Source organism: Podarcis gaigeae (assembly GCF_964106915.1).
Source record: "Podarcis gaigeae genome assembly, chromosome: 6".
NCBI classification, from domain to species: Eukaryota; Metazoa; Chordata; class Lepidosauria; order Squamata; family Lacertidae; genus Podarcis; species Podarcis gaigeae.
Genome location: NC_139682.1, coordinates 40,620,956 through 40,641,663, shown reverse-complemented (window position 1 = coordinate 40,641,663; position 20,708 = coordinate 40,620,956). Strand labels below are relative to the sequence as shown.

Here is a 20,708-nt window from a genome sequence, read left to right as displayed (position 1 = left end):
TTGGAATACAACTCCCATCTTCCCTGATCATGGTGGCTGGGGCTGGTGGAAGTTGGGATCCAGCAACATCTGGAGCAGAGGTAGTCAATGTGGTCCCTTCCAGATGTTGGCCTCCAGCACCCATCAGCTCCAGCCAGCATGAGCAATGGTCAGGGATGGCGGGTGTTTCTGCCCCGATCTGAAGGGCACCAGGTTGGGAAAGCATCCTGTCAACAGAGGACTGCTATGTCTCATGCCACACATGACAGGATGAAATTCTTTAATTCATTCACCATGGCAGTTGTACTCTCTCATCCCTAGAGCATGATCCAGCATGATCGTTACTATTACCCCTTTCTCCCCAGAAGGCTTTAGGTGCTTGCATTAACTTGCAGATAATTAGCTTACTAGGAATGGTAATGAGAAGATGCCATCGTTAACTTCTCTTCTGCAGGCTGCCGGCATGCCTGATCTTTCTTTAATTTATTTAGGGAACTGCCCAGATTTCTGCCACAGTGAAATTGCATGTTTTAACAGTTAGTGCCCCCAAGGCAGGGAACAGCCATGAGTTTTAATGGCCTGAAGCTTTTACTTTTGGCCCATTTTTTCCAAGGCCAACTTACAAGCAGTTGTGCTATTGACATCAATGGGACTAAATAGGCTGAAGCAGTTTTATTGTTGATATTGTGGTTTTTGATTTAGTTGTTGTTGTTGTTTGTTTTTTTAAAAAAAGTAAGCCACCCTGGGAATGTCAATTGAAGGTGCAGATATGCAGACAAAGGGCATATGAAATGCAAACAAAATAATAGCATGACTGTGATATTAATGAAATTAAGAAGATTTCAGTAGTAAACATGAATGGGATGATGATGATTATTATTTTGAAATTTTCTCACCTGCCATATATGGCAGGGGGTGGACTAGATGACTCGTGGGGTCCCTGCCAACTCTACAATACTGTGATTCTATGGCTGTGGGTTTTACGGCATGTAATCATGTAGCCTGGGGCTGATTCTCGGTTTAATGTATCAAATTCACGTGGCGAATAGCTGTATGACACAAATAATTCCTAGGGGTGCCCCTTTTGCCATCCTGGAGATGCACCTGTTGAATTTGTGCCTGCCCTTCTGCAACTTGGAGAACTAGCAACTCCAGCATTCCTTGCAATTGCATTGTGATTGCACAGGTATTGCCCTCTGCAGAGTACAACTTTTCTGTGATGTTCAGACCTTGAAGAGGGCTTAGAAACTTCCATTAATTCAAGGCTGCCAGCCTGGCAACATGTCTTGTCAATATGGGGGGGGGGGACTTCTCTGGTGCCCTGTCTGCACTACAACATTTAAAGCAGTATCATACCACTTTAAACAGTACTGGTTTCCCTCAAAGAATCCTGGGAACTGTAGTTTGTTAAGGGTGCAGAGAGCTGTTAGGAGACCTTTTTCCCCCTCAGAGAGCTACAATTCCCATAGTTCCCTGGAAAAATGGTATTGGCTGTTTAGAATCTGGCAACACCTTGAGGACCACAGTTCCCCACTCCTGCTCAGGAAGATGTTTTTTGTACTTCTGAAAACCTTGGGATGTTCCTGAGTCTGCAGCTATTTTTATCTCATGTACTGATGCTGCTGCTGCTGCTGCCTAAGGACCCACAAAGAGAACCAAGTTTGCTGTTGTTATATTTTATTATTAGTTGCCCTTGAAGCTTTGAAGAGGAGTGGCATATGAATCTGTTAAAGTAATTAATTAATTACTAACCATCCAGAATACTCAAAAAGTGGTGTAGAGGCTTACCTAGACCGAGAGAAACCTAAGATTATTCTTGTATACTAGAGAAACAAGGGAAGGATCAGTTGCTGAGCAAAGACACCACCACAGGTTTAACAAGCTGGTAGCAGCTTTTTCCAGAGTGGGACTTGCTGGATCACTAAACTGGGATTTATGACCAAAAGTTTAGTAACATAGAAGGGACTGATGCACTGACAGTAACCAGAGGACTAGCTGAAATCCACAAAATAAAGGGACTTCAGTGAATGTAAAATCCTAACCACAGTGCTGCTTTCTAGATTTTACAACATCCTATAGCACCACCTACTGGACAAGATGTGTATCGGCCTCAGTTTTTGATGAGTTGAAAAGTCAAAAACACCTTCGTTAAAAAAGCAAGGCCACCAGCACTGGAGCTGGCCAGAGCTCCTGGCTGAACATAGTAGTCATCCTCCTCCCCAGTTCATCATCACAACAACCCTGCGGAGTAGGATAGGCTGAGATACTGTGACTGGTTCAAGGAACTACTCTTTTGGCCAATGTCCAATATATATTTTAAAGTAAAAATATTATAGCAAGCATATACTGTAGTAAACACAGTAAATGTACATAACTGGCTGGTCACCTCCTGTCTACAAAAGATATTTTTAAAACATGCCCACTTGGGTCTAGGTGCTGACATAGGGCTTGTTTGCTGCTACCCCCATAATCTACCACTCTCTGGATACTAATGTGAGGGAGGAGAGCTGGACTGTGGGACACTGGACTTCAGCCTGAAGGTTCAGCCCTCACTGTACTACTTTCCCCAACAAGTACCTGCTGCCAAATGAAGTTGGTCTGGAACCGAAGCAGTGGAAACAAACCAGATTTATTTCCAAGCCTAAAGTTGCATGGGCCTGTATCGATGGGTCGGTTGCCAAATTTCTCTTGGGCTGTTCCTCCTTTTTAAATGCTTAAATAAATGGAAGCATACCCCAAAGTAGTCCCTCCTTCCATTTCTCAAAATCATCATTTATAGCTGAGATTTCCCCTTAATTTAGATCTAATTACTACTGTTAGTTTATTCAACAGCATAGCATTCCACGCTTTAAGCTACTCCTCAGCCAATGGCTTGTTGTTGTTCCACTAATTTCTTTAATGGCTTTGAAGATATGCTCAGCTTTTGGCAAGATAAATGCTACACTCCCAGCATACAGGCAGCTAAGAGCTTATTAGTGTCAGCATCAACTGGGGGGGGGGGGCACCGTACATATAATACTACTAAGACCTTAAAAAAAAGTTTTAAGTGCGACATTACCTGTTAAAGCAGAACCCTTTGCACATATTCATCTCTACTAGTCTATATTATATCTAGTACTACATCCCCAATTCTGAATTTTGTCTTTGATATTTATCAGCGCTGGGGCCTAGGGTTACCATACTAGATAAGTGTTGGTCAGATTTCTGTTCATAAAGCCTTTATTTTTGCAACCAGATCCTTTGCAGAGGAAGGCCACCAAGATGATCAAGGGTCTGGAAACCAAGCCTTATGAGGAACAGTTGACGGAGCTGAGTATGTTTAGCCTGGAAAAACAGAGACTGATAGTCATCTTGAGATATCTAAAGGGCTGTCACATGGAACAAGCTGGTTTTCTTCTGCTCTGGAGTGTAGAACTTTAACCAATGGATTCAAGTTACAAGAAAGAAAAGGGATTCTGACTAAACATCAGGAAGAACTTTCTGACAGTAAGAGATGTTTAGCAGTGGAATGGAGATTGTGGGCTCTCCTTCCTTGGAGGTTTTTAAGCAGAGGTTGGGTGGTCATCTGTCATGGGTGCTTTAGTTGAGCTTCCTGCATTGCAGGGAGATGACCCTCAGAGCCCCATCCAACTCTACCATTCTATGATTTTATACTTGCAAATTCAGAAATAGCCTCAAAGGATGGTCCTGCAAATTCTTTCTTCATTCAGTGTTGCAGTAGAAATTAGGTTAATATAAAATCTCAGGAAGAAAAATAATTCACCATCCTTGCCTTAGTAAATTCTGGGTATTTGTTAAGAGAGGCCAAAGGTTGTTTTATTGAGGCAAACCTATTTTGATATGTTCTACTTCCTATTGCGTACACTTTTGCCTTTCTGACGTGACAGGCAGCAATCAGTGGGTGGTTCCCCCCCCTCCCAGGCATGAATATTCAGTGATGGGTAAAATTAATGGAATTCCATATAGAAGCTTTAGCAAAGAAAATACTGAGCTCAGTTTTTCACGTGTGTGTTTATACCAGTGGTGGGGAGCTTCTGGCATGTGGGCCAATTTGTGGCTCTCTCTAGGCCAGGCATCCCCAACCTGTGGCTCTCCAGATGTTTTGGCCTACAACTCCCATGATCCCTAGCTAACAGGACCAGTGGTCAGGGATGATGGGAATTGTAGTCCAAAACATCTGGAGGGCCGAAGATTGGGGATGCCTGCTCTGGGCCATTTCTTTTTCTCTGTAGTTCACACCTTTCACTGCCCCTGCTCAGTGACTTCCTTGAGCATCTTTGCCTGGCTGGAATGCATCCTTTGAACTGTGTAATTCTCCTACTTACCTGGATGAAGGCTTGCAGAATCATAGAATTGTAGAGCTGTCTGGCATGGCTTGTTTTGGAGGAAACCCATGCTGGGGCTTAGTAATCACAGCATCCTTTTCTAAGTGCTTAAAGACCAACTGTTCTAGGACCCTTCCTGGTATTGACATCAAGCTATAAGTTGGTAGTTACCTGGATCTTCTCCCCCCCCCCCTTTTTGAAGATGGGGAGAACAATCCCCAGGGAGCTCACCTGTTCTCCTATAATTCTCAAAGATCTGAGATTACATCTGCAAGCTCCTTTAGTACCCTTGGGTGCAGCTCACCAGGCCCTTGAGATCTGAATTCGTTTAAAGTTGTTAGGTGTTCTCATACTCCCTCTTTTTTCTATCTTGGGCTTGATCTCACTCCTTGCGTAGTTTATTCTGTTATCCCAAGCATGGACACTGCTTTCCTTTTGGGTGAAGACAGAGTCAAATAGATGTTGAGCAGTTCTGCCATCTGTCACCCAATAGCATTTCTCCTTCTCCATGCAAAGCACCTACTTGCACATTCTTCGTCTTGCTTCAAACATAGCTGAATAAGCCTGTAATATTATTTTTAACCTCTCTCATTCTGAGCTTCAGCCCACCTGACCTTCACCCTGCAGCTGCTGGCTACTCATGTATACTCTTTCTTCACAATTTCCCCTTTCTTCCATTTCTCATGCATGGATGTGTACGGCTGGAGCGTAACCTTTCTTTCCACCACAAGGGTATTAGTCTGTTCTGAATGGGGTTGCACTCCCACTGAAAGAACAGGCTTAGATTTTCGGGGTGTTCCTGGGTCCATTCTAGTGCTTTTTACCACCTACAGTTTGTGCATCAACGACAGCCATTATTGGAAAAGGGTAGTGCAGCCACAGTGATTCACACATTAGTAACTCAGGACTTGATTATGTCCATGTGCTCCAGGAGGGTCTACTCTTGGGCCTGGTCCAGAGGCTCTAATTGGCACCAAATGCTGCAGCTAAACTGTTGATGGGGAAAGACTATTGTCAGCAGTGCTCAAAAGCTTGCACTGGTTGCCCATATGCTACTAGGCCAGGTTCAATATTCTTGTATGAATTTATAAGGACCACCTAATCCCTTATATCCCTGCCTGATCACTGAGGTCTTGGGGGGAGTCACTGTTAGTGGTCCCTAATGACTCGAGTGCATGGTTTGTATCTACCACATGGACCCACTTTTGTGGAGCTCTCTTCCAGTTGAGGTCATCCAGTGTCTATTTTATATTATTTTATATTTTATATCATTTTACCAGCAGGCATTTTGGCTGAAGTCAGATTTTATAGTTTTAATTGATTTTCACCTTTTTTGTATTTTATTTCTTGTATACCGCTTATTGTAGACATTGTAGTAAAGCGGTATACAAATTGTTTTTAATAATTAAAAAAAAAACTTGGCATCCGTTAATTTAAGAAACAAACACATACACTTTTTTTAAAGGTTTCCACTCCTTAATAAATTTTAATACCCCCTGCACATAAACTGTACAAAATATTTACTTCCCTAAATAAATAGAATCACAATTTGTTTGCAGACAGTGCTTTGCAAGACACAAAATGGGAAATACATTCCCCCAAAACAAATGATCCAAAGGAATCTCTTGTCGAGAAGTAAAGGCACCACCCAATCACTGGCCCAAACAATGATAATAAATTCCCTTTAAATAAAGCTGGAGGGTGGCAGGGGGGACGACAACAGATGAAGCACATCAGTAACATAGGAGTCAGAACTTGCCATCCAACTGATCTCTAAGAAAGCTCGCAAAATGGACCCCATATGTATCTGAGCTAATACTGGCCATAGTAGGGATGTGTCCATCTGTTGCCCAATGGCTGGATGGATTCTTCAGTGATCCATATCAAGTGTAAAAAGAGAGCGTTCCTAACAACCGTGCTTATTTAGAGCTGGCTATTTGCTAGGGGATGAAGGTTTGTGGCTGGTTGCCGAATACAACACTGCAGATCACTGGAGCTGGTGGATGCTCAGAACAGACGAGGTCTCCCTCACAGGAAGCATTTAAGCAGAGGCTGGGCATCCTTCTGCCAGGGATGCAGCAGTGCAAGATTCCTGCACTGGACAGAATTGGACTAGGCAGTGTCCTTTCCAAGTGTAAAATTCTTCTAATCCATCTTGGGGCAGGGTTAGAAGCAGCAACATTCTCTTCCCTCCCAAATTAAGATGCAAAAAAAATATATGGTAGAAAGCAGCAGCCTGGGCAGATTTAAGTTTCAAAATATTCTTTTCCAGCTGCACAACCACAGAAATTTCATTGCTTCCAGGAAACAGGAAATTAAGAGGCTCAAAAAGGATGGCACACAGCTTCAAAGTTACATATTGCAGAATACAGGCACAAGTGACATTTCTCTAGTCCCCATATCTGATATACTTGCAAGTGCTCAAGAGTGCAAGACTCTGCTTTTAGGTATCATTTTGGCTCAAGCTTAGGTTTTGGGCGACAAGCTTTACTTGGGATATTCGACTCAGCCCTTATGGCCCCACATCTAAACCCATCCCTCAAGCCCTTGGCTCTCTCTTGTTAGCTGCAGATGCCAGTGTCCTCTAGTACGAATAGCTTCAAACTTTTTTCTACATAGTAATCTATAACCATCACTTGGACCACACCCATAATGTGCAATTCCCCAAGAGGAAAGCTTGATCTGATTTATTCCAATTTGTACTCATGCCCGTTTCCAAGCACAGTCGTCGCCCTTACTTGCCCAGTAACAGCATGCCATTCTTCTTAGAAGGTGTGCACCAGAGTGTTGTGGGCGCATCTTACACATACATACACACCCCTCCCCTGACACTGGAGATGGAGTGGAGCCTCTCCCACTTCCCAGCTTGCGCTCGTCCTCTAAACCTGCTTCCTGGCTAGCACCACTCACATTTCCTCGACTCCCTAGTCTTCAGCTGGTGGGTTGGGACTCACTCCTGGGTCACAGCCTGAACTAAGGTGGGGCATGACAGCAGCAACAGAACCAAGTGCAATGGGATAATATTAAGGAGTGGGTCCTCCGTTGCACGTTTGGGCCTAAGGTGGGTCCTTGATTTCAAAAGACTGAAAATTCCTGACCTAGATGCTGGGTTCCTAAGCCATCAACGAGGATTCCCTAGAGCAGCAGTTCTCAACCTGTGGGTCCCCAGATGTTGTTGGACTACAACTCCCATCATCCCTGAGCTCTGGCCTTGCTAGCTAGGGGTGTGGGAGTTGTAGTTTAACAACAGCTGGGGACCCACAGGTTGAGAAAGGCTGCTCTAGAGGGTTTGTAGAATAGCTGTGAGAGGAGAGGTGTCACAGGTGTTGGGAGGGTTGCTGCCTGTAAGATAAGCCCTCCTATCTTCTCAAACCCTGAGCAGGAACTGCCATCAGCAGCTGGTGAAAGCCATCGCTCTGTTCATTTCTGTTAGGTCAAGGTCAAGAACAACTAGGTGAGTCCATAGGTCGAGTAAGAATGCGGAAGACATGCTCCTACATAGAGCAACTGGATGCACACATTTACTCCGGCAGATGGGGTTATCCAGGACTGGTGAAGAGTGTGTCAGAGCCTCTCCCCGCCCAAGCTGTGGAGAACTTTGGCCCTGAACAACAACTCCCAGGGGTGGCCAGTACTGTATAAGGAAAGAGTGCTACTGCACTCAAGTCATGTTTTCAGGCTTCCCGTGGGCATCTGGTAGACAACTGGGAGAACAGGATGCTTTTCTCCTCTCCTAGCAATTTGTTTTTGGTGCCAGTGGAGGCTCCCTGTGGCACCAGTAGAGGTTTCCGCTGACATACAAATAGGAGCTTTAGAGGGGTAATTTTTGTTAGGACCACAGCAGGGAGAGAGACAGTGGTCCCTCCAGAGACTGTACTGGCTTCTTTGAGGCTGCTAGTAATATAATCCCACCCACTCTACCCCCCACAAAGTGCACCTTAATTGAATTCACATAATTAACATCATATCAAGTTTGGTCCTGAGCTACTTACAGCAACTTTCTTTCATTCAAATTTCTTGAACCCAATAGGACAGGGTATTTTACTTTGGGGGAAAAGGGTTTGGCTTCTCAATCGCAGAGTTTTACATTCCCTGAACTTTTTCGGTACTGGATGTGCAATTTCCACACTCTCCAAGTTACAACTGCCTGCACTTCATGGTGCTCTGCAAACGGCTCATTGAAAACTGCTTTGCAGCAGCGACAACAGCTACAGAATATGTTTAAAAAGAGAGCAGTTTGCTTTGCATAGCTTGCTCAACCTAAGGAGAGCCTCTACACTATCTGGGTGGTAGAAATACTGGATCACACACTGGAAAAAACCTCTGCCTAGAGCCTGCCTTGTGGTATACAAAAACACAGTTGGGTGGTGCTTTAAAAAACAACAACACAGAGCCCTTTAGCACAACCAGGCTGGCCACATCACCTTAACAGGAGCAAGGTTTTTATTTTTTCAACCTTGCTGGCACACTAGGCCTCTTTTTTCAGGACTGCACAGTGGAAGGTAGTGTAATGTGTTTGCGCCAGTCAGTCACTTAAAGCCAGGTCCCCCCAGAGGAGCATGTTCGTCAACCTACGTTTATGCGAGCCTCTCTGTTTGCACAAACAGCAAGCTCTATTTGGGGCATACACAGGGGAAAGTATCGGATGATGACCAAGGTTTTAATTTCCGTCACGCCACTGCAGACTTGCCGCCAGCTCAACCGCAGCATCCTCTGCTAAACAAGCCCCCTCCTACGGAGCCCTGCTCAGCTTATTTATACCACCTTGATCTTGGGTTCCGACCTGCAGCACATCTGAAACAGCTACTATGGGGAAGGGGTTGTTTCTACAGATGTGCCCATTCGCAATCTCCTTCACAACTCCCCCCCCCCAGTTCACACCAATACCCAAAATGTTATGTTACATGGGTGTGACGACTCAGTATTCCCACATGAAGACCAAGCAACAGCAATGTATTAAAGGCACAACTAAAGTCCTATTGGCTTGCGAGGGCAATTGTGTCCATGTCTGAAGCACAGGGCCTGCAATGTTAATGAATCCTGCTGAAAGCCTACTCGTGCCAAGCAGGCTCCCTTGCTTCAGACAGCTTGGGGCTGGGGCTGGCAGGCCACACAGCTCTGGAGAGAGTCTCCAGCAAATGCAGCTCAGCGCCCACCCCCTTCCCATTTGCAATGGTGTGAGCAGGGGCTTAAGAAGTGAGGTTAATTACAGCTTTGGTCCCTTCCTGAACTGTGTCACTATCCCGCCATGCCATGTGACAAAGCTATCAGAGCAAGTACCCTGTTGCAGAAAGGATGGCATTTTACTTTTCACACCCGCAAGCGTCTGCTGCGGGCTTCTGTGCAGAGGCACTTCAATGAAGGCATTAGGGAGAAACAGACAACAGTAAACCAGACTCCCTTTCATTAGATACCCTGAGATCAGCCTAGCACTGCTTTTCCTTCAACCAGAGGGAGCGGGTTTCTTTTTCTTTCTGTTTTTTGCACATCTCATTACAACACAACCTGGCAGGGAGAAAGAGGCCGCAATGTGCACCACTTGACTCTTCTTGGTTGACCCGTTTCAATGTGCGAAATTCCCTCGGCAGCCTTTCCCCCTCCTACACAGAGTACTTGGCCATGTCACTTTTGTCGAAGATCACTTTGGTTGCAAAGTAAATGGCCACCAGGCCAAAGCCAGTGGCTGATGCCATGTAAGCGGTGACGGACTGCGTGAACTGGACAAGGGAGCCCATGAGGAGGGAGGGGATGACCTGAGAAAGAAGGAATGCACTGTCCAGGATGGCCAAGTCCGAACAGATGCCTCGACTTGCTGCTGCTGCTGCTGCTGCTGCTGTGTCCGAGTCTCCCACCATCATGATGAGAGAGACCTCACAGGGCGAGCTGACGCACAGAGCTGAGCCTGCGACAGGCGGGGAGAAAAGGCTTCCGCCGTGTCCATTCTGGTAGGTCACTTTTTGTCCAGGAAGGTGGCTCTTGAGGAAGCCGTGTTTCTTCTCCAGCTGAGCTGCGTCGTCTTCTTTACTTTTATATTTGGGCAAGTATATCTGAAATGGACAGGGGGGAAAGGTAAGATGCTGTAATGCAGCCCTACAAAAACATTGAGCGCAACAGAATGTGAAATTTGCTACAGACTAGGCAGAAAATGATCAATGCTTGATGGAAACGGGAGTTCACTTCAGTTCCAAACACATGGAAAATACAACCCTTTTAAGGGCTGTGCAGTTAAAACAGGGCCAGTGAGTGTACAGAGCAACCCCTTGTAGAAGGCAGCACTTTTGTGGCTGCAGCAGCAGCAAAGCACTTCTCTTTTGACACATCATTAGCAGAAATTGAAGAAGACCCAGACTATAGAAGATGGCTGAGTTGGTGAGCAGCAGCAGTCTGTTGGAACAAGGACTTAAAACAAGGCGTAAGGGACAATCTAATCTTTCCCCAGCTAAGACCAACTCCAAAGTCCAAATAGATCTATAACCATTTGGAGAACAGAGGGAGGGGGAATGGTGTATTTTAAGAGTGTTTCACTAACTGAATCAAATAGGTGCTACCTGAAGTCAACCAGTTAGAAAAAAATGATAGTGTTCCTTGCTCAATGGTATTTTCAGCATGATTCAACAGAGTGCGTGAAATGCAACTGACTGACATGACTCGTAACACTACTTGGCCTTTTGGCTAAGATCAAGCGTAGTATCTGACACGGCTTGTGAGCATGAAGCTTCAGAGATGTTTAGTCTGAAGGCTCTCACAACACTGGGCTAGCAGCTGTTACGGAGTAACTCACTTGGGAAAAGAGGCGAAGCAAAAACAAACAAACGATGGAAATAGACACAAAGGGTTGACAACAGGCAAAGGAGGAAGAAGCTTAGAGAGCAGTAACATTCTCCCAAGAGGGGGATAACTCAGTAAGGAGAGGGACATCTGCCTCCAGCACAACCTGAACAAGATGCAATACTGTAATTATATCACTTAATAGCATGACAATTAGGTAATACAGTGACATGTAAGCATTGTAACAACTGTTTAACACGATTATAGTGAGAGTGTAATATAGTTAGAATTATTAAAACATTGGATTATGGCTTGCATCCAACACAGAGCTAAGTAAACATCCTGTCAGCACAAAATTCAGAGATTTCCACAGACAGTCATACCTCGGAAGTCGAACGCCTTGCGAGACAAACATTTTGGCTCCCGAACGCAGCAAACCCGGAAGTGATTGTTCTGGTTTGTGAACATTCTTTGGAACCCAAATGTCAATCGCAGCTTCCACAGCTTCCAACTGGCTGTAGGAGCTTCCTGCAGCCAAACAGAAGCTGCGCCTTGGTTCCCGAATGTTTTGGAAGTCGAATGGATTCCGTTCGACTTCCGAGGTATGACTGTATACACACTCCTCCATTTAAGCAAGCAAGAGTCATTATCCCATATCACAGTCCAGGGTGACCCTCTAGACAGGCAAAAGCCCCTTAAGAGGGCACAGAGCAAGGCCAATGGGGGTGTTGCCTGGGGAGGGGGTTTTGGCAAATGAGAACCCCAAGGTCCTGATAGACAGAAATAGAGGGCCACATTTGATGCCCAGGCCGGAAGCACCCCATCGAGGTCACTGAGAATCTTGCTGTAAAAGGCAGCTGCCATCATCCCTGACCATTGTCCTTGCTTGCTAGGGCTAATGAAAGTAGGAGCTCAGAAACATCTGGAGGGCCAAATGTTCCCCACTCCTGCTTTAAAAACCAATGGATTATTCAATCTTCACTACCACTACTGGAGCAAAAAAAGAAGGCTGATCTACCCCAAGATGTAAATGGCTCAGAGACATGAGTCACATAGTTGTTAGGTAAAGGGAAAAGGGACACCTGACCATTAGGTCCAGTCATGACTGACTCTGGGGTTGCGGTGCTCATCTCGCTTTATTGGCCGAGGGAGCCAGCGTACAGCTTCCGGGTCATGTGGCCAGCATGACTAAGCCACTTCTGGCAAACCAGAGCAGTGCACGGAAATGCCGTTTACCTTCCCGCTGGAGCGGTACCTATTTATCTACTTGCACGTTGACATGCTTTCAAAATGCTATGTTGGCAGGAGCTGGGACCGAGCAATGGGAGCTCACCCCGTTGTGGGGATTTGAACCGCCAACCTTCTGATCAGCAAGTCCTAGGCTCTGTGGTTTAACCCACAGTGCCACCTGCGTCCCTCACATAGTTGTTAGGCCCTATTAAAGCCACTTTGGTCAAGACTCTCTGGACTTTCTCTCTCACACACACATATACATACACATCCCCACCTGTTTTTCATGATGATAAAGCGATGCCAGTGTGTACGGCAAGATCTGCAGCACTGAGAAAGGGAAGCCTGTCAGGGCGGCAGAAACAGTGACGATGACAACACTCTGAGAGAAGCACATGATGATGGCCATCAGCGGGAATAAGGCCACACTGGCTAGGTAGACCATTCGTGTCCCAAACTGCTTCACCATCCGGTCCATGATTGTCGAGAAGATGATGGAGATGATGCACTGGAGAAAGAGGCCCAGGCTACCCATTCGAATCCCTGAGAAGAGACGTGTGTACATTGGGTGAAATGGAGAAGAACCAGGGGCCAGACAAACAAGATAAAGGCAAATAGCTGCAATGCTTTGAGTGCTAGTTCAGCTTTTAGTCTTATCAATTTTTAAAAAGCATTTCTTAGCTGTTCCTGTATAGAAGTTCCCATTTCACAATTAAGAGGTGGGCAGGATAAAAATATGAATGCATTAAAACCGAAATATGCTTCAGTTGCAATGGAAGGGCCAGCACAGAGTCCAGAAGACATATGTCACTCCTCTTGGCAGAACCAACAGATAACCTACATGCAGTAAGTCAGGCCTAAGTAGACTTCAGTTACAGGATTTGTCAACATGTTCATTTAAGCAGGTAAGTATAGTCCAAGACATCCACAGATTTGTTTATTAATTTATAGGACAATGTCCTCTGAAGACTTGGACTTTCCTTTATGCATTTCCCATAAAACAACTTGACATTGGCCATGGCTCTGAGATTGTTGAGCATCATTGTGTGTACACAATTGACCTTCCAATTCTGCAGAGCCTCAAAGGCACCACCAGGATATAAATGTTAAATATTACTTACATTTAAGCTGGGTCACCCAGACCTTGAAATGAACTATTATATGAGAACAACAGGTAGGCAAGGGGCCAAGTAGCTTTAGCAGAAGTATTCAAGAAAGCCTATTGCCAAAGCACCTTTTTAAGCTAAGGAGAAGAGGCAATAGATCAGGGGTTGCCAACAGGTGTTCTCTGGGTGATGTTTGCCCACAACTCCCTTTGGCCAGAGCCAACGTAGCCAGTGATGTTGTGCCCCAGTAAGATCTGGAGGCCAGCAAATTGGCTATCTCTGGCTTTGCTCCTTGCTGGTCTCCAAAGTCCATGCAACATGGGACTGATGGGAGTTGTAGTTTAAAATGTCTGGAGAATACCAGCTTGGGGAAGTCTGCAGAAGAAATGCTGAATTCCTTTTGAGATGCTAACACTCCAGATTTCCTTATTAACCTCCACAGGGAGCTTTCATGGCCGAGGGAGCCAGCGTACAGCTTCCGGGTCATGTGGCCAGCATGACTAAGCCACTTCTGGCAAACCAGAGCAATGCACGGAAATGCCGTTTACCTTCCCGCTGGAGCGGTACCTATTTATCTACTTGCACGTTGACATGCTTTGCTCTTGTCACGCATAGAAATGACTATACAGGCCAATGAGTCTCCCAGGTTTTTTTTTTTGGGGGGGGGGTTAAACCTGTATTTAGATGTTTGGGGTGGGGAAAATATTCCTTTATAACACAGTGGGGGAATTCAGGCTATAAGGATGATCACTAACCCAGGGCAATTCAGCAACTGCACTGCGGAATATGGTTTTAGAACTTGGTTTCCCAGATCTAGAGCCAACACTATATCACAGGACCACACTGAAACCAGCTGGCCTCATTCCACCATCCATTCCTCTTTCCCTCCACTTCCTGCCTCCTTCCAAAAGAATCCCACGTTGAGCAAGAACCAAGAATTTGCAGTAAATAGAAAGGGTAACTTTATGAAAGTCTGCTTTGCTTGCATAAGTTATCAGAGGTAAGAGAAAGAGTTTTCCTGTTGCATAATTCAAAGGGTCTAGGTCAGGGGTCTGCAACCTTTAAGACAAAAAGAGCCAAAAAGAGCCCGTTTCCGAAGAAAAAAAAAATGGGAGCCGCAAAACTCATCATTATAAAAATAACTTTTTTGTCACTTTTATTATTTCTTTGTTTGACCCCTCAAAATTACTCCTCCTCATAGAAATAAACGTTAAATTAACAAGTTACCTTTGTGTGTGTGTGTGTGTGTGTGTGTGTGTGTGTGTGTGTTCTTCACTCCCCTTTCAAAACAGTGACCAGCGTACATGCCCCTTACAATGTAGCGGGTGGGCAGGCGGGAAGGTGGCGTCGGGACGGTGTGTGACTAACGCCCCCACTGCCCCCATGCGACGTCACAGCCAGTACAGTGCCCGCCACAGTGGGGCGTGTCAAGGCGCACAATGCGCCTCCTCCCCTCGCTAGCATCCGCCCTGGAGCCGCGGCAAAGGTGTAAAAGAGCTACATGCGGCTCCGGAGCCGTGGGTTGCAGACCCCTGGTCTAGGTACTGAAACTTGCTGTATTGGAAGGACATAAGCATAAAGCATTTATCCCCCCCAAGAAATCAAATTACCTTCATCATAGTGTCGCCTGGCTTCCGTGCCTGGCTCAGCTCTGGGAACTCCCTGATACAGTCCTTCCCCAACAAAGTCCGTGTAGAACAGCATGAAGGTCATGAGGGCCATCCAGCTGCAGAACTCGGCCACAAAAAGCTGCCGGATGACCTTGGGGATGCGGCAGCAGACTCCGTGCAGGCGTGGGGCTAAGGCGCAAAGGCTCCTGAAGGCCTGGACCAGATGCCTGGTCCTCAGAAAGTTCTTTGGAAGACAGCAAGAGCAGCAGGCCAGAGGCAGGGACTTGGAGGAATCCTTCATTGCAGGGCCTGCCAGCACTTCTACCTGAGCTACCACTTCCTCCGTGACAAAGGCAGTGGCCAAGACACAGCTGAGGAAGATGATGGTGAGGAGGCTGAAGAGGCACTCCTCCTGCCTCCCCAGGTAAGGAGCCAGGAAGCTACTGTCCCAGTCAATTGCCGGCAGCAGGTACCCAATGCAGCCTCCCAGGCTAACCATGAAAGAGTACATAGCGAAGGCCTGCCGGCAGTTGTCGGGCTCCTTGAAGAGATCGGAGAGGAGAGCCTCCAGAGGGGTGAAGCAGACTTGGCCACAGAAGTCAAGCAGGCCAATGCCCGTTATAAGGAAGGCGATCTCCAGGGATCGGGTATCCAAGGCAATGAGGCTGGCCAGTCGTTGTGCATGAGGGATGATCAGAAGGCTCAGTAAAACTCCCAGACACAGGACCCAGATGAAAGGGCGGCGGCGGCCATAGCTGCTATGCCATTGGTCGCTGGCGGAACCGATGAGTGGCACAAACACTAGGCCCAGAACTGGCCCAATCCCTGGAATTAAGGGGAGGAAAAGAACATCATTTCATCAGGCGGAAGAAGTTGACAAGATAGTCACTCTATAGAACAAGAGATCACTCATATAATCTGGGGAGAGACTCAGTCAAACTATGGCCTGGAAAAGCAGGGCTCCAACCCCCCCAGCCATGAGGCTCACTGGGTGACCTTGGGCCAGTCACTGTCACAACAAAAAAACAAACCTGCAGGCTTCCAGGGAGAGGCGCACAGCCACTTTGCTACTTCCTGATTTATTTTTTACTCTTGTACCACCCAAACCAGACTAAACCTTGGCTACTGCTCATAGTTAGTGGCTTACCATGACATGCAAACTAGGCCTCAAGTTTCACTAAGTGGGCATGCATTACAGTGTGCACCATATCTAGAGATTCCATTTCACTACAGATAAAGCCCCAGTTTCCAGTGCACAATTAAAACTGTCTTCTCTTCCCCCTGGAATTCAGACTCTTAGCCCTCAGGTTTGGTATCCAAAATGAATTCACCATTACATAGCTGTTAACCTTCAGATTTAAAATAAGGGATCAGCAGCCTTACCTGTCCCGGGAACAGTCTACAGGATATCTAACAATCTGGGATAGCAGCGGGAAGCAGCGGGAAACGGCGCTGGAATAAGGGAATTTCCCGCAAAAAGGAAGGTTGACAGCTATGTCATTCCCTGAAAACCTGTCTTGTTCTCTCTTAAACCTGCCTGGCAGTTCCTCTGGGGTCGTTACCATATTGAGGCCCTCCCTGTACATACAACAATAATGGGCATGTTGCACGCATTGTACATAGAGGGACTACTGTAGACTTCTTTTCCACCACACTAGATCTCACACAGAAAATGGCCATCTAACAATAACATGAATAATGCCACCTACCCAGAACCATAGTCATGAACTTCTCCTCCACTCCCACTTCCAACAAGAGAGGTGGCACGTAAGTGATGCCGGCAGCCAGACAGACTTCCAAGCCAAAAGTCAGGGAGTTGACCAGTAGTAGCTGGGCTTTGCGGTTCTGGAAGAGCATGCTGACCCAGGCCCTCTGAGCCATGCCACCGTTGCACCGCAACATCAGAGAGTTGTGCGCACCTAACACTGTTCTCCTCAGGATGACCCAGAGCAGGATTTCAGAGTCCTATGTTTTCTTTTCTGGCTCAGTAGCAAAAGGTCTGCAGCCATGTTATAGCCAGCAGTGGACAACTTCTAAAACGTTGCCTGCTGGTAAAAATCAAGAGTTTTGGCTCAGGATGAGAAGATTAACAGCTTGGACATCTTCCAGTGCTTCACATTCTGCAGAAGGAAAGAGAGAGAGGAAAAAACTGAGCACAACATACATCAGTAGCAAATTTTCTGAAGTGGAAACACTGCTAGATTGCTATGAAACCATAAAGCAAACTCCTCCGCTGAGTAGCTCACCCTCACTGCAACTCTTTCCCACCTTCAAAACATGTTTTAACAGCAGCTTCTTTGTTCCCAATAAAGAATGATCTTCCTCCACCTGGCTAAATCAGGGGTTGGGAATCTCTGGTTCACGGGCCTTCTCTGGCTTGGCACAGATCCCAATTTGGACACAAGGCTGTTTACCCACACAAAATGCCCACCTGCCCCACACCTGATGTCATACGTGACATCCTCAGGAGAGGGCATCTGCAGCTGCCAATGCACAGTCAGGAAAGAGCCTTAAATTCTGCTCCCAACTGTAAACTGGAAAGGGAGACTTTCTCTCACCACCAGTCAGTCCGTCAGCTGGCTGGCCAACAGCACAGTCAGTGCTAGCTGAGTTGCTCTCGCCACCAGGCACAGCAGAAAAACAGTGTTTGAAGTCAGCTGATGGGTGCTCAGCTCAAGCTCCCTGGAATCAGCTGCACTAGGAAGTTCCCCATGGGGAGCTCCATAGCCAGCTAATCTTTGAAGGGACTTGCATTTTGAAGTGCAAGGGTCAGCTGATCTGCCATGCTTCAAAGCACCACAGGTCACTGGATGAATGGGCCACAAAATGGGAAATGCAGTCAAAGATGAGCAAATATAGAAAACGATGCACATTTGGGCAAAAGAATCCTCACAAACCAACGAGATCCAGAGTTAGGGTGGAGAGCTCAGCGAAAAGGTCAACTCAGTTTTCAGCAGCTATGAAAAAAGGCTATGAAAAAGGCAAATTTCATGCTAGCAATCATTACAAAACAGATCACTGCACCGCCAGTATTATAAAGCCTTTCTACAACTCTATGGTGCGGCCACACACTGTGTACTGTGTACAGTTCCAGCCATAACATCTCAAATAAATCATTGTAAAACTGTAACAAGTGAAGAGAACAACAACTAGAATGGTGGGGTGGAGTGGGAGCTAAAACATCTCCTTTACATCCAAGTCTTTTTAGTTAAAAGAAAAAATGTGAGTAAAAGCAGACATGACCGAGGTTTATAAAATTATGTACCTTGTGCAAAAAGTGGACAGAGAAGACTTTCTCTATCTCTCATCATACTTGGACCTGGAGGTCATCCAATGAAGTGAACTGGCAGGAAAGTCAGGACTTAAAAGAGGAAGCATAAACACAGTGTATGATTCATCTATGGAATTCACTGCTCTGGGAATGAGGTGATGGCCACTAGTTTGGTTTTAAAAGAGGAAACATCTAGTTGGCAAACATGGGAAATAGGACACTGAACGATAGGTCTTTGGGCTGATCACAGAGAGCTGTTCTTATGTTTCAAACATGCATAAACATTAAACTCAGCAGGACAGGCTTCCAAGTATATATGGACATGATGGCACTGCAAGGGTATATAACCCTTTCTGCACCTGTTGGGGAGTAAGTCCCACTGAACTCACAGGGACTTACTTTTAAAGAAACACAGCTGTGGATGGTTGCACCAAGCCAAACTCACCACCCTCTGGCAACAGCAACGCAACCAGGGTTTCCCCCCCCACCCCAGCCAGAACTCAGTTCTGGCACCACTCAGGTCAGCTCTATTGCCATCGTAAGAGAACAAAGGAGACATCCGTGTTGAGTCTCTTTTTCTAGAAAAATAGCACTGAATACAACCACCCAGAGATCAGGTAAGCGCCACTGCCCCTTAAGTCTGATACGGAAGAAACACATATAGGATTGAGCTTAGCAAGTTTCCAACCTGCTGCATTTTCATTCATGAAGAATGAACTTGTTGCGGAGAGGGAAGATGTGAAGTGCCATTACTACATACCTGTACTATTGGAACAGCAGTGCTACTTAGGAATTGCTAAATAGAATATTGTGGTATATGCTGGATAGTGAGTGAAATGAGTGGGAGGGGAATGATCATTAAGAGCCATGAACAAGTAAATTACAGTCATACCTCATGTTATGTTTGCTTCATGTTATGTTTTTCAGGTTACATCCTGCGGCGACCCGGAAGTACCGGAAAGGGTTACTTCCGGGTTTTGCCACTCGCACATGTGTAGAAGCTCAAAATGACATCACGCGCATGCGCAGAAGCGGTGAATCTCAACCAGCGCATGCGCAGATGCGCCACTTCGGGTTGTGCTCTTTTCATGTTGCAAACGGGCCTCCAGAATGGATCGCATTTGCAACCAGAGGTACCGCTGTATGTGGAAGCAAAGGAGGCAGACTTTTCTATTTAATTTTTGCTTTTTGCTGAAGGTGCTGCTAGCAAAAGCAGGGGGGGGGAAAGAACTGAGACCTCCTCCTCCTTCCAAATGGGTTTCATAAAAATAAGGCAGAAGTGTATTTAAGGGGTTGACCAACTACCTGAGCCTCAGGTCTTTTGCGATGGCCCCTGGATCCTACACACACACACACACACACACACTTTTAAAAACATTTCTATTCTTTGCTTACAGAATGGCTCTGGGTCTAAACCCAGAAAAACATATATAAATTAGCATATACAACTTTTATGCAAAGTTGGTTGCATAAACCTGTGCCCACCCCAGTCCTTTGAGGAACTAGCTGTGACACCTACTGACCCCATTGCTGCTCCCATTCAAACTCAAAGCTTCCTCCTGAGCCCTTCTCAGCAAAGAAAACACACCAGACCTTCTTATTGGTTGTCAGAATGGGGGCACGTAGCTGGATGAAACAGATGCTGTTTTGTTCCATATCCTCCAATAAAACCAACCCCCTAGACTCTGATTGTAGTTAATATACTGATTAATCTGATGCCCAAATTACTGCCACTGAGCTATTTATTTGCCTTGCAAACATTTCCCCTCTCTACCAAGCAACTGCTCAGTCATGTATATAATAAGAGAGCAAAGAAGCATGCAGACAAATAAGCATACACTTATTTTGAGATAGAAATTTAACCCTAACCATCATGTGCCTGAAACACAATCCACCTTTGCTAAGAAACAGGTTAAGAGAAACACCAAAATACAACAGTAGGTGGCGCTACTGTCTCTAAGACATGCCTTACCTGTTGCTATAAAACTGGAAGTTTAATATTCCGTCATAATGAATCTCTTTAACACGCAGTTTATCCTTAAGCCACTGTGTTTGTCTTTGCTGGAGCTCTGAGGCTATTACCCACAATATGTAGGCCGCAAAGCAGTTTTCCCTTAATAAGGGGACTAAGAACCAGCAAACCTTCCACAATGAGCAAGTTTAGTCTTCTGTTACAGGCCAAAATCCAGCATGCATCACATGCACTCAAATGCCCCCCCCCCCACAAAAAAACCCTGGGACAAACGTATCCTACCAGTTCCTGAACCAGCATGTAAAGATCAAGGACATTTACAGTTTTTGTGCTTCTATGTCAAAATCCACCGGAGTTAGGGAGATGTGGAAGGAATACAGCTCAGTGGTAGGACATCTGCTTTGCATGCAGAAGGTCTCAGGTTCAGTCCCTGGTATCTCCAGGTAG

The 20,708-nt window shown here is 45.9% G+C and overlaps 1 protein-coding gene across 2 annotated transcripts in view; it reads right to left on the bottom strand.

Moving 5' to 3' along the window:
- Nucleotides 1-9,170: 9,170 nt before the first annotated feature.
- The window catches only part of SLC45A3 (solute carrier family 45 member 3), a 40,236-nt gene continuing 28,698 nt past the window's right edge, over nucleotides 9,171-20,708 (bottom strand). For both annotated transcript variants that reach the window (XM_083745546.1, XM_083745547.1), the window contains exons 2-5: nucleotides 16,728-17,138; nucleotides 15,019-15,843; nucleotides 12,580-12,845; nucleotides 9,171-10,351 (exon numbers count right to left, since the gene is read on the bottom strand). In XM_083745546.1, coding sequence (XP_083601672.1) covers nucleotides 9,905-10,351; nucleotides 12,580-12,845; nucleotides 15,019-15,843; nucleotides 16,728-16,920 — 1,731 coding nt within the window. In that variant the 5' untranslated portion in view covers nucleotides 16,921-17,138 and the 3' untranslated portion in view covers nucleotides 9,171-9,904. The remainder of the gene's footprint in view (nucleotides 10,352-12,579; nucleotides 12,846-15,018; nucleotides 15,844-16,727; nucleotides 17,139-20,708) is intronic.